Source organism: Cydia splendana, chromosome 8 (assembly GCF_910591565.1).
Source record: "Cydia splendana chromosome 8, ilCydSple1.2, whole genome shotgun sequence".
Lineage (NCBI taxonomy): Eukaryota > Metazoa > Arthropoda > Insecta > Lepidoptera > Tortricidae > Cydia > Cydia splendana.
In genome coordinates this window covers 12,812,292-12,826,324 of record NC_085967.1, presented here as the reverse complement: position 1 = coordinate 12,826,324, position 14,033 = coordinate 12,812,292, and the positions used below count along the sequence as shown (strand labels likewise).

The following is a 14,033-nucleotide window of genomic DNA, read 5'->3' as shown; positions in this document are numbered from 1 at the left end:
TAAGTATACTTACCCATAAGTGAGAGCGAGAAAGAGATATTTCTTTCTCGATCTCACATATTCATTCGATTATTTGCGTTAGGATTTTAAACCTATAGCGCAAACGCGGAATTTTCGTTCAGTTTCCGTACGGAATTACAGGTGCAAGCGAGACAGCACTATGCATGTGTATAGCGACATCCCTTTCACACCTGTCATTGCGTACGGAAACCGAATGAAAATTCCGTCCGTGTGCAGTAAGCCAAACAATATATACGTAGGCACTGCATTCGGGATGACGTCATTCGGTTTTTTCCGTTCTTACCCTGGCCACACACCTTCGGAATTTTCATTCGGTTTCCGTACTCATTCCGGGCGTACGGAAACCGTTGGGACCGTCGCTCTACAAATGCTTATTGCTGTCTCGCTTGCACACATCATTCCGTATGGAAAATTCAAAACGTGTGCGGCCTGAGGGGCTACCGCGAAAACCGAAATTAGAGTGACAGAGAATAATACCTGCAATTTGCGAACTTCGCGGTTTTAGCCCAGGTTCTTTATTAAATAGTATTTTCAGACGACCGCACCCAAACTCGCGGTCTGGTGCGGCCGTCTGTAATGATTTTTAACGCCACGCTTGCGCTTGCTCGATCCCGCCAAAGAGAATATCTTGATATAATCACTATCCCGCCATGAAATTTGGTGGGTTGGTAGCATTGACGTTAGGTGACTACGTCACTACGCATGCCTGCTTGGCGCTCTCGCGCCCTCCATCTTTTTCATAAAGTCAACGGGAAAGTAGATGCGTGCCGAAACGCGTCTCAAGTGAAATTAAGTGGTTCCTGTTTTATTAATCCCTGAAAATGGGCGACCGTGAGTATTTTTATCGTTATTTTAATAGCAAACAGATATATTTTAGTTACTTACATACATCCATGTTTTCTTTTAGATTACGCCTCTGGCGATTACAGCGGCGGCGGATATTCCGCTCAATATTCTGTACCTCCACCAAATTTGTCTTCAGGTGACAATAGTTATGGCGCCGGACAGCAGGGAGGATACAACCAAGGCAGTTACGCTGCCCAGAATCCAAGCCAAGAATGGGGACAACAAGCCGCAGGTTAGAATTGATTAGCAATGCGTCTTTAGGAACACGCGGATATAGATTACAAATACATTTTTACCACTTCTATTACTTTTCTGCTTCAGGTGGCAACAGCTATGCCGGTGGCCAAGCAGGGGGAAATAATTATGGCCAAAGCTATGGAGGCTCCGGTTATGGAGGGAGCGCAAGTGGCAACGGTGGAGGATATGACCGCAACAATGGCGGTGGATATAATGTGAGCGGCGGAGACCGCGGCGGTAGTGGCTATGGCAGTGACCGAGGAAGCTCTGGGGGCTATGGGGGCGGAGACCGCGGCGGGGACCGCGGAGGATACGGCGGTGGCGACCGGTCCAGTTACAATCGTGATGGTGGGAGTAGAGATGGAGGATATGGGTAAGCAAGTTTTTGATTTTATAATTATTTTATCTGTAACACAACCAGTGTGAATTAGGCTATCTCCTGATCGAGGGTGAGGTGAAGAGTTTATGTGAGAAACTAAAATTGGTTATAAATGAAGGTCTGAATTATTTTCGGGTAGTTTTTATGGGTATAACTATGAACATACATACATGTCATTAAGGTTTTAATGGTAACAAAGGTCAGAGGTATAAAGAAGTACTTAGTGTGGGTTATAAGAAAACTAATAGTAATTGTGGGGATGAGTGGAGTGTTTTTATCACAGAAAAAGTCACAATTTCAAGGTTTAATGTTTATCAGCTATATGAAAACATGTTATCTGCTTGTTAATTAAATGTAACTACTCAGTAGGATCCCCATTTCATTAACAATTGTTGGTTGTCAGATAAAATGTAGTATAAAGTTTTTGGAATATTGTTTTATTACATTACCTATGGAGCCATGATTTTATTTATTAACACTGCAATAAAGTATAAAGAAATATTTAATAAGCAGACAGGCAACTCAATCCTAAATAGTTGGACTGAATAGTTGGCATTAGAAATAGGGTAAACAATCTTGATGTGTCTTTTAATTGAAAAACACGTTTTAAAATAAGTCACGGCAAATATGTAACAATTATGAATCTAATATGATCATTTATATTCTTCTGCTTTCAGAAGTAATAGCTACTGATTTTTAAAAAGTGTTTTTCAATTAAAAGACGTCAAGATCGCTTACCTTCTTTCTAATGCTAAAAAAACGAACTATAATTCACAAAACCCAAATTAGATTTCTAGCCTGTGTGCTCATGAAGGTCTTATAATTTTCACTTGTACTTCAAATGTTACATAGGGTTATACCTAACCTAACCACCAAGTTGCCAATGGTAATATGTATTGAAGCTGTTAAACAAAGGCATTGTTTCTTTTGTGCACCGGCGGCGGTGGCTACCTAATCACTAATGAGAAGTGAAAAGTACCATGCCCATTCAAATTTAGCATTCTACTTAATTATATGGTTCAAATTCATGTAACAGCATTTGGAGATATAACGTTTGGTTAAGGGGCTACCTGAGGGTTTCATCGATTTTTGACAAGTTTTGAATCGTATCTCCTTTTTTTGCACTACAGATAGAATTATAAGACAAACGATTATCGGTTCTTCAATCTTTTATCTCCAGTTTTGTCTACCAGATTTTGAAAGACATGAATACTTATTTTTTTAACCCTAAAATTGCCCTTTAAACGGGCTTGATCCTTCTCGCTAATGCGGTAGCCACTACAGTGCCCAAAAGAAACTGCTTGTTTAACAGCTTAGGGTTTGAGGGAAAAAAAATTTTTCAAATAATTTACATTATAAAGTACTTGGTATATTATAAAATTTTCCCAAGAAGTTTCTAGACTAATTGTACTCCATTTTATCTGAACGATCAAGAAAGCCATTTTTGTTAATGTATTGTCTAGATTTTTAGCCATATCTAAACTGAGTAAGCAGTAAAGTGTTGTTCAATACAACCTTATTAGTAGGTAGGTAGGTACAAGGTACTCCTTGGCACTCCATAGCATAGTACTGGTAGTTTGGGAAATTGCATGCAACAACTACAAACAGACAATCGACATGACAAGTGGCAGCCAGTTTATTGACACCAGTACAGGGAAAACACTGATCCTGAGTAAATTTGGAAAACCAGGAGGCAAGCAGGACCAAAGCAGTTGTCAAATAACAATGAAGACGCAGATTAGTACTTGTGGAAGAACATAGAATTCAACAGAAGACATGATATTTATTGATTGGCACTAGAAAATGTACCCATTCAACACTTACTGCTTTCTTAGTCTTGATAGGTGTATTATGTCTATTCTTTTTTAAACTCATTATTATTTGACATCAATATGGGGACTCTACTGTTTATACTGTAATGATGCATTCTATTGAAGACATTATTTCCTATGGTCATCATGTCTCATGTGCATGTTTCAAGAATTTTGTAATCATTGTTTATAATAATTGTCAAAAAATGTTGTTCCAAGATTTTCAAGGTATCAAGGTTTAAACATAATGGTAACGAAAAGGATCCCGAGTATGGTCACTGGTTAAGGTGCGCCTAGGTGAACCAGCGCGGCCCGTTCTGAGTGTCCCCGACCCGCCAGCCCAAGTGTACTAAACGATCTTCTTGTTGTTTTAGTGGCGGCGGCAGGGGGGGTGGTTTTAATAAAGGTAAAGCTCCTCGCGATGCGAGCGGTGCTATTGTCATATTTTTAATACGTAATTACATAAGGGCTGCCAAATTATTTTACCAAGGTCTACTGGTGTGTAATCACTACTTGGCTGTTGACAAATTGCTGCTTCATACGATATATTTTAAGCCAAGTATATAGTGTATTTTATCTAGGATATACATATTTATAAAGCATATTTTACACACATTTTAGGCGGGTATAAAATAGGATTGGTTTTAAAGATTTAAATAAGTTCGAAACGTATGTTATCGCGTTCATGGCTTGAACTGAAGGGGGTTAAAGAAGATATTGAAATTTGGTGTGTTGGTAACTGGTACGTGCAATGGGCGTTGAACGATGGGTGATATTAACAGCAGTGTTGTAGCGTCAATGATTCTTAGGCAAGCAGGACCTTAATTTAAATAAAAGTAACAAAGGATAAGTTTTTGGAAATCGGCAAGGCAGCGCATCTATTCGGCATCAAATTAATTCTACGGATGCCTCGATACTGGAAACAATTGGGGTCTTTATTGATGTGTTCGTAACAAGGTTTTGTGTAATTTGGTATGCGCGTAAAAAACTTATCTGCTTCAAATGTCACAAGAAGACCGGCGTCGTTAAAGGAGCAAATATTATGGTGTATAATGTACAAATATTTGTTGAGTAATAATGGGTTACGCGTAATTGAAGCTGTGTCAGCAGTCTTGTTAAGTGGCTAACAGGTTTTATAAGACGTCAGGATTTCACGCATACGTGTAGAATATGCAGAGTTATTGTTATCGTGTCCTAGTTTCAGGCGGATTGTTCTCATGATATAGAACAATACTTTTTTGCTGGTAAACTCACTGATGAGTATAATTCCGAATTAGTGAGTTTTTTGGCAAAATTTAAAAAATGCTATATTTGTGTTAAAATCAAAAGTCAAAGACGAATGCGTGATAATATAGATAAGGTAGCAGAAAGCATCATGGTTATAACTCCCTAAAATTATGGCCGCAAAGATACCAAAAACTCTGTATATTGTTTTGGCAGCCCTATGGTTTGAATGTGCTATAAGATGTGTTTACATAGTTTAAATTTGCGTATGTTCATCCGCGATTCGATATAATTATAAGTTATAACGTTAGGTAAACGACTTACTGATATAGAAAGAAAATGTTTGGTTGGTTATATCGTTGAAGTAATAGTGTATTGTGTACTTGTAAAGGTTAAAATCAGATTCATATAAGAGTTTCAATAAGTGGTCAAATCTAGCGTCGTGTACTGCATATCACGCCATGGAAAACTGTATTGATAGATGTTGCTGACTGGCTGCTAAATAGGGATCAATCAAAATTCCGCATTATTTATATTTCACGAAGGCTTAAACTTTAATAAAACTGGTATCAATGGTGGAAAGAAAATTAAAACGAGGGTGTTTATCTTCGCAGATAATGTAAACAGGTACAACGAAAATTAGGGTGTACAGTGCAAGGATAATTTTAGTATGTATGTCGTGACTTCATCACAACGTAGAGAAGCAAGTGCTGGTAAACCAATGAATTTTAAAGGGCAACAGTGTGGCGTTATTAAAACCTATGGACATTCGTGACAGCAGCCGGTTAGTCTACAGCTGATTGGTAACATTTGAAATGGTACTTCTCTTTAACAAGGTACAACCAGTTCTCCACAAATTTCTCAGATCTTCAAGTCTAATTTAACCAGATTCCGTAAATGTTTTAATCAGTGTTTATAAATGACCCGGCGTTTCGCTCACAGATTAGGTATCGACATTTTTCGTCGTCTACACTCTACACGCAATAACCGACTTTTTCAGACCGCGGTATTATTTTCAAGATCTTATCTATCTTGTGGTCTTAAGCTAGGCACAAGCGGACATATATGTATACTCAATGGAACTTACACATTTTACTTAAAACAAGTCTCCTCCAAAGGCCGTAGCCGAATTCTATTAATAAAATGCGAAATATGATCATTATTAAAAAATAATGATACTTACAAAGTTTTACGTCTACTACATTTCGCTAAAATTTGAGGAACAAAATTCCACTTAGTGTTAATTGCTCGAACGATTGGTATAATAATAATCATAAGTAAAATCAGATATAACTCCATGTATGGACAATATTCTAGTTCGTCGTCGTTATGGTAATAACTACTTATGATGATTTTCAGATAAAAACTTAAAGTAAAAAAACATAAATAACTTGAAGGGTTGTATATTTTCGTCGTACACACTAGTATGGAATTTTATATTTTCTACGCCACTAACTTACATATTCATAAGTAGTTACGATCATTGCATATTAAAAACTAGTAGGTGTAATAGAATTCAACCTACGTTGTTTTTTAAAAATAACCAGTTATTTCTTATAGGTGGCGGCGGCGGCTTTGGAGATCGGGGTGGAGGGGGTGGGGGTGATATGGTCACCCAGGAAGACACGATTTTCATTCAGGGGATGGATCCCGCTACTACTGAAGACGATATGTGCCGCCACTTTGGAGCCATTGGCATTATAAAGGTAATTTTCATCAATAGGTACCTGTTCCAAAGTCGGAATTCGAAGGGCTTTGCAGTGTTCTTTCGATCGTTGCCTTGGCTTATGCCACGATTCCACGAATGCGAAATCTGGGGTCTGCTCGGCAACATAATCTCCAGAACCAGAATAAACGAAGACACTATTTTTTACGTAAAATATTAATGCAGATTCACTTCAATACAAAGGGGAGACTGGGCTATGTTGAAATTAGTTCACATTCATCGCTGTTTGCCGTCACTGGTTGTGTTCCGAGTTTTCCTTACGAGCCTAGGCCCAGCTGGGTTCAAACTCGCAACCTTCTGTTTTTTTAATCCGCTCGCCTGACCACTCGATCTTTGTAATCATAACTCGAAAATACATTTATTTTTCAGACTGACAAGAAGACCCAAAGGCCTAAGGTCTGGATGTATAAAGATAAAGCCACCGGTCAGCCTAAAGGCGAGGCTACCGTAACCTACGAAGACGCTAATGCGGCCTCTTCTGCCATCGAATGGTTCAATAACAAGGACTTCAACGGAGTCGTTATCAAAGTGTCTCTCGCGCAAAGACAAAACACTTGGGCCGGAGGAAGAGGTGGTGGCGGCGGCGGCGGCGGCGGCGGCGGCGGCGGATTCCGCGGGGGCAGGGGCGGCGGCGGCGGCCGCGGGGGCGGGGGCGGCCCGCGCGGCGGCGGGGGCGGCGGCGGCGGCCCGCCCTCCGGCAACCGAGAGGGCGACTGGCGGTGCCCTAACCCCAGCTGCGGAAACACCAATTTCTCATGGCGTAAAGCTTGCAATAGATGTAATGAAGAGAAGCCCGGCGGCAGCGATAGTGACGGTGGCCCGCCCGGAGGCGGCGGTCGCGGTGGCGGCGGACCCCCCGGCCGCGGTGGGCGCGGAGGCGGCGGGCGCGGCGGCGGCGGCTGGGGCGGTCGCGGCGGTGACCGCGGAGGGGACCGCGGCGGTGACCGTGGTGGTGACCGTGGCGGGGACCGCGGTGGCGACCGGCGCGGATACGGCGGTGGTGGCGATCGCAACAGCGGCGGTGCTATGCGAGGGGATGGAGGGTGAGAACCATTTATTTCTTTCAATTTAAAAGGACTCTTCTACTAGTCTCCTACACTACTAAAAATAAAAATAATACCGTAAATTTTTACTACGCGTCCCCGACATGTTCATTTGCAATGGCGCTTACTAGTATTTTATCAGCTCTGTCTGCCATTATCCATCGAACTGCCCCTATGAAATCAATTTGCCACACAACCAATATTGTTGAGGGGTTATAATAATTGTGCTTAAATATTTTTATGGTTTTTATGTGGCTTTGGGTGATATTCCACCTGTCCAATGTCAATGTGTCTCACTCTCTCATTAAAGCAAAATGTGAGACGCAATACATGAATACACATTGGACAAAGACATTGGATAGGTGGAATACCCTTTCCTAGCTATGCTTCATATGTATAAGAAACCTGATTGGAAAGCCACTTCATACAAATACATAATATTAAGGGCAGAGCAACTTGTGGTTTGGTTATTATGACAATCAACTTTTTTTTGTTACAGGAGCCGAGATCGCCAGAGACCGTATTAAGAATTATTTGTTTATAAATAAGTCTAAATTAGCCATAAGTACTGTATTCCGACTGATTTTACCCCTAAATGCAGAAGAATATCAAAAATGATAAAACTGTAAGAAACTTAAACAAAACGCTAACCCTTTACATATTTGTATGTGATAGACAAGACAATTTATTTTTAATGACTTCATTTTTGATGTTCTGTGTATTTAACCTTTTGAACGCCACAGACGGCAATTGACGTCAACGCAAAATCGTGAGAACGACGCCAAAGACGGCATTTGACGTCGATCGTTTTTTGATAAAAATCTACTGAAAAACACCCCACTTTTAGGTTGGCATTATTTATTTACAAAACTAAATTGTACCCCCGTGGTGTCAGTGTCACGGCAAATGGATGCGCCGTTTGGCGTTCAAAAGGTTAATCATTAATTATTTTACACAATGATAACAATGTTTATATTATTTTACTTTAATGTGAGTTAAAATCTAGCTTGCCTATAGAAATGTTTAGATCTAACCTAAATATTGTCAATGAGGTTTAATAGTTTTAATTTGGGGTTAAAGAAACTCGATCGCATTGGATTCCTTTGTCAATAATTTACTGAATATCTGCAGCACCTAGAAATTTACATAACCAATTTTATTAATCGTGTCAAGAGTCAATAAAATTGTAAATAACAATGAAATTCCAGTAACTAGTATATTTAGAATAACATCCATGTGTAAAGATCGGTTTTCCTAGGATAGCGGTGCCGTCATATATAACGGCCGTCTCCATACTAAATAATACGGCTAAATATGGATGTCGTAGTATTTGTATGGAAACGGCACCGCTATCCTTGGAAACCAGAGCATAAGAGTTTAAATCACATAGGGTATAAATTTAACCGGTAGTAAAAGGTGACCGTCTGAGCCTTTACTAAAGGACCAACATTGATCAAAACACGATGAGAATATGAGTGGCCACACCATTAATTTGAACATAGTACTAGTGCTAACGCAAAACATTTACTTTCTGTAGACTTAAGTTTCTGTGGAAGAATTAGGTATGAATTGTGGCATACATATTAATTGCTAAATAAATGAAAAAGCGGTATAACTCGTTCTTATTTTGCCGAAATTGTCAATCCTACACTACACCTCATCATCATCATCATCATCATCAGGCTATATTAGTCCACTGCTGGACGTAGCCCTCCCCTAAAGAGCGCCAAAGCGCCCTGTCTTCAGCTTGCCGCATCCAGCATCTGCCTGCAGTCTTTCGCAGATCGTCATCCCACGGGCCTATTTCATAACAAACTACAACTAATATTACAAACGGAACTCCTTTTCTAAGTTCACTTATTAAATGAAAGGTCCCCCTGGTCGGAGGGCGTCCTACACTACGTTTGCCGAGTCGCGGTCTCCACTCAAGAACACGTTTACCCCAGCGGTTGTCGGTTCTTCTTGAGATATGGCCAGCCCACTGCCACTTCAGCTTGCTAATTCTTTGAGCTATGTCGGTATCCTACACCTAAGCCTCGCTAAATAGCCGAAAGGGATAGCATGATTGATGCGTCCACGAATCGCTGTCAAAACTTCGGTTTTGTAGGAAACAGTAGTACCTACTATTATTTTTCTGTACGGTAGCACTATTATTTATTCTGGGTTTACCCCCTTATTCATAAACGCGCTACAAACCTCAATTATAGTTCGTTTTTTAGCATTAGAAATAAGGTAAACAATATTGATGTCTAGGTTGAAAAACACGTTTTAAAAATAAGTCACGGCAAATATGTAACAATTATGAATATAATACGATCATTTATATTCTGCTTTCATAAGTAATAGTTACTGATTTTTAAAAAGCGTTACTCAATTAAAAGGCATGTCAAGATCGCTTACCTTCTTTCTAATGCTAAAAAAAACGAACTACTTATAGCTAATAATCTGTCATTTTACTTATGTATTTGTAAGAAAGGGATAAAACCATAGTCTTATTATACCATGGGATAAAACATAATTTAACTAAGGGCCCTTACGCACTACCTATCTCTATATCTAAATTATTCTATATCTACATGCTAAATAATATTGTAGTGGACGGATACGTCGGCTACAAACTCATCGGCGGCTCGCCGCACCCTGAACCGCCAGTGCGTATAGGCAAGTTGGCGGCCAGCCGCGAAGCGGGCCGCAGCTCTTCATTCAACAGCCGCGGTTGAAATTTTGTGGCGGTTAAGTGCGTACGATCACAAGCGGTTGCATATTAAATTGGAAAAGCGGCTGGCCGCGCGGCCAGCCGCCCCCGCGGTTAGCCGCTAGTGCTTAAGGGCCCTTAATCTGCCGGCGTATTATGGATAGCTTTATCCACGTGATAAAATAACTGACACTTTAACCCCGTGGGTTGCCGTGGGATAGAAAGTTATTTTATCACGTGGATAAAGCCATCCATAATACGCTAAAGTTTTATGAATAAGGGAGGGGAGAGGGGGCTTAATTAGAAATTTAACAACTAGGTACGAGTTCTTTTTCGATTATTTACTTTGTAGGCAATGAGATTTAAATGCATTATTAATTACAAAATTCTCAATGTAATTCAATTTCGTGATAATGTCTTCGCTATCACATACACACGACACATAGCGTCTTAAATCAGCAACTGCTGTCAATGCCTGGGCATCTGACATAATTGGAGTTTCCTTCAATTTTTGTCCATCTTCGTAATCACTTTCAGTCTCTCTTTGGGTGATATTCGCGTCATCAAAACGCAACGGGTCTTCACAAGTTGCGACATTGTCGTCAATATCATATCCCGAAAAATCCTGCAATATTGCAGGTTGTATTGCCTCTAACTCCACATTATTTCGAAAACCTGCTTTGTCAAAAGAGTTTTGTATGGTTTCAATCTTAATAGCTTGCCATGCTGCTGCAATGTAAAGTATTGCATCATGTAAGTTCAGTGGTGTTTGAAAATCGGGGTTTTTGTTTAGATATCGATGTACTACTCGAGATCTATAACCTTGTTTAAAGGCGTGTATTATACCCTGAACCATTGGTTGCCAGCTGCTTGCATTTGGAGGTATGATCTCGAGCTTGATATTTGTTAGCTCAACATCTTTGGGATGTGCAGGACAATCATCAATGAACAGTATTATTTTCCGACCCAGCATGTGGAAGTGATTATCCAAAGTTTTCAACCAATCAACGAAACGCCTGCCAGTCATCCATGCATGTGATTGTACAGCGTAAGTGACCGGTAGAGATCTTACATTTTTCAAACAACGCGGATTTTTCTCATTACCTATGATTAGCAAACGTAACTTTTCTGAACCATCTGAGTTTGCACACGCTAGGACAGTTAGCCTTTCTTCACTTTCTCCGTTACCGTAGCAGGGCTCCCCATTGAAGGTATAAGATTTATCAGGCATCAATTTGTAAAACAAACCGAATTCGTCTGCGTTAAAAATGTCCTGAGGCTCATAGTTTCGTAATAAGTTCGGAAGAGCGGTCATCCATGTACTAACATTTTGCTCTGCCTCTTCTGCCATAGTTTCATATTTGACGCCGATTTGGCGATCTTCAACGTGTTCTGTCACTGTTTCCAACATTTCGTTGACTTGGGAGTATACACCGTGATCTTCCGCTTCCGCCGTTTCTGAATCCTCACTAACATGGCGGTATATTAAGCCGTAACGATTTTTGAAACGATTAATCCAACCGTTTGAACCAGTAAAATCGGTTATGTGTAAGCTTTCAGCAATTTCACGTGCTTTTTCGCAAATAATGCGCCCATTCATAGGTTGTTTTGAAGCTCGTGCTTGGTGAAACCATTCTGCTAAAACGTTTTCTAATTTGTAAAATTTTCCTACCTTCTGTCTTTTTCTCTTTGCAGTTCTCAAGTAGCCCTTTTCTTGGATTTCTTTTCTGTTTTTTAAAATTGTACGCAGAGTAGACACTGGCATCTGCAGTTCGGCAGCTAACTCCGTTGTTTTTTTTGTCTGCGATTTTTCATCGTAAATTTTTAATATCATCACCTTGTCTTCAAGTGATAATGCTTTCCGCTTTATTTTTAACATGTCGTATTATCGATCTACTAGTAAAAACCAAATGAATGTAAAAATAACAACATCCTAATCGACCCAAAACAGCTGAGCAAGGCGAAGGCACGGCGATTGGGTCCGGAGTAGGGTTGCCAGGTGAGTGCAAGTGAAAAAAATTGTCTGGAAAAATTTACTTAAATATAAAATACAAATTTTAAATTAATTCTGTACTAAGCTGAAACGTCTGCAAGCGATATCATAATTTTAACATTTTGAACGCCACAGACGGCAATAGACGTCAACGAAAAATCGTGACAAAGACGGCATTTGACGTCGATCGTTTTTTGATGAAAATCTACTGAAAAACGTGAAAAACACCCCACTTTTAGGTTGGCATTATTTATTCACAAAACTAAATTTTACCCCCGTGGCGGCCGTGGCGTCAGTGGCACGGCAAATGGATGCGCCGTTTGGAGAATTCATCGTTTCGGGCAAGATTCGAACTTGTGACCTATCAGAACATCGGTCAAATCGCTTTAAACCAATTAATTGATCTACCAAAACTTGTCCGATCCGTGTGATTTTTTTCATTCCTTTGCCTTGTCTGTTTATTTTATACGCCTTCAGGGATGCGCATAGCAATATCTACTGCAAGACAAAACCTGCCGCAAGTGTCTACCGCAAGCAGTCCCTGCAGTTAAGTTTAAAAGAAGAAACCTTACACTTCATGGAAACGACATGCATGGTCGATTCGTTGTATTTCGACACATTCTCAGCAGATTTGGAGAAGTTACAGTGGCGGCGCATCACACATGTAGGCGAGCTTGGCTTTCTTATTGCGATGTATTAAGGAAAAATACATGGATGCCCGATGGCCCACCACTAGTAGATTAACCCATTAAATTACCATTGACGAATTTGTCGAGGCGTGTAGTGACCCAAATATTTATATTTAAGTTATGAACTGTTTTTTCAAACCTACCTACTCAGAAAATAATGCAATGCATGCATAAATAAATTAGTAATCTATGTACCTGTTAAATACTTACCTACATTGTTTATGTACCTTATTTGACATGTAAAATCCCACCAAAAACATTTCATGTAAAGTGTTGCCAAGACTAGGCGCATAAAGCTTTTACACTAAAAAGCTATCAGATCCCGTAGTAGGTACCAAGACTTTTACTCTGTAAGTCCTAACTTTATAAGCTCTAAATGTATAAAGCCAACATCTTGGTCAAACAGTACGGCTTGGCCGTTTCGTTGCTGCCATATTTATGAACACTTTCAGAATTTGTAAGACCTGTGTTACTACTTTGTGCAAAAAGTCCACCCAGGGAGTGTTTATGTGACTGCAACGAAACGGCCAAGCCGTACTGTTTGACCAAGATGTTGGCTTTATACATTTAGAGCTTATAAAGTTAGGACTTACAGAGTAAAAGTCTTGGTACCTACTACGGGATCTGATAGCTTTTTAGTGTAAAAGCTTTATGCGCCTAGTCTTGGCAACACTTTACATGAAATGTTTTTGGTGGGATTTCATTCATTTTTGTAAGAGGTGATATACCAGTTAGAAATGACATATTCGTTTATAGAACCTACGGACAGGGTCATATAAACGAGAATAATTTTAAAAGATTTTAACATTCAGGTTTTTATAAAAGTTACGTATTGCTAGCGCCCTCTATGTAGGGCCTATATAAATTATACAGTTGACTACTACTACACATCGCGAAAATGTCGGCCGAGTGACTTAAAACAAGTGAGTCTAAACCGTAAAATTATTCAATGTTAGTAAATGTCTCACAACAGTTTAAATTCGACTTTATTACCAACTAAATTAAACTTCAATACAAACCCCACATTTTAATAAAATAATACATCTCCACATATATAATACGAGTAGGTACTTGACGTTGGTTTGGTACCTGTCTAAAGTGCTCGAGAAACCTTTCCTCAACTTGCACTGGCACGGTCCCGTGCATGGCCCTTTCAGGCTGACCAGGGGCGATTGGCCTATTCTCACTGAAAAGCCGGTGGATGTCGTCAATTTGGGAAGTGTTTCCGATAAAGCCTTAAGCCTTGAGCTGCAGTTCCACGTGTATTAACAACTCTCGAATATCGTAACCCATTTTAAAGAAAATCTAATACCAGTTTTGCAAATTTTTTGGTTTGTTTTGACAACCCGACGTGTTGATGACTTTTGAA

At 39.9% G+C, this 14,033-nt stretch overlaps 2 protein-coding genes across 3 annotated transcripts; one reads left to right on the top strand and one right to left on the bottom strand.

Moving 5' to 3' along the window:
- The first annotated feature begins 694 nt into the window (after positions 1-694).
- Positions 695-8,018, top strand: LOC134792877 (RNA-binding protein cabeza). Of its 2 annotated transcripts, none has more exons than XM_063764312.1 (7): positions 695-852; positions 929-1,099; positions 1,189-1,477; positions 3,669-3,700; positions 6,079-6,224; positions 6,614-7,287; positions 7,787-8,018. In XM_063764312.1, the coding sequence occupies exons 1-7, from the start codon at positions 843-845 to the stop codon at positions 7,812-7,814; spliced, it is 1,350 nt and encodes a 449-aa protein (XP_063620382.1). In that variant the 5' UTR covers positions 695-842; the 3' UTR covers positions 7,815-8,018. The 2 variants fall into 2 exon arrangements, with proteins under 2 accessions (XP_063620382.1, XP_063620383.1); XM_063764313.1 differs by having other exon boundaries at positions 696-852; positions 1,004-1,099.
- A 2,288-nt stretch (positions 8,019-10,306) lies between these two features.
- LOC134793247 (tigger transposable element-derived protein 4-like) lies at positions 10,307-11,938 on the bottom strand. Its single transcript, XM_063764814.1, has one exon. The coding sequence runs from the start codon at positions 11,859-11,861 to the stop codon at positions 10,320-10,322; it is 1,542 nt and encodes a 513-aa protein (XP_063620884.1). The 5' UTR covers positions 11,862-11,938; the 3' UTR covers positions 10,307-10,319.
- Positions 11,939-14,033: the final 2,095 nt, after the last annotated feature.

What these genes read in the sequence shown, in the direction of transcription:
- LOC134793247 (XM_063764814.1), bottom strand. Translation starts at nt 11,861, where the DNA reads ATGTTAAAAATAAAGCGGAAAGCATTATCACTTGAAGACAAGGTGATG.
- LOC134792877 (XM_063764312.1), top strand. An exon ending in ATGGGGACAACAAGCCGCAG is followed by an intron (nt 1,100 to 1,188) that starts GTTAGAATTGAT and finishes TTTCTGCTTCAG; the next exon opens with GTGGCAACAGCTATGCCGGT. An exon ending in GAGCCATTGGCATTATAAAG is followed by an intron (nt 6,225 to 6,613) that starts GTAATTTTCATC and finishes TTTATTTTTCAG; the next exon opens with ACTGACAAGAAGACCCAAAG.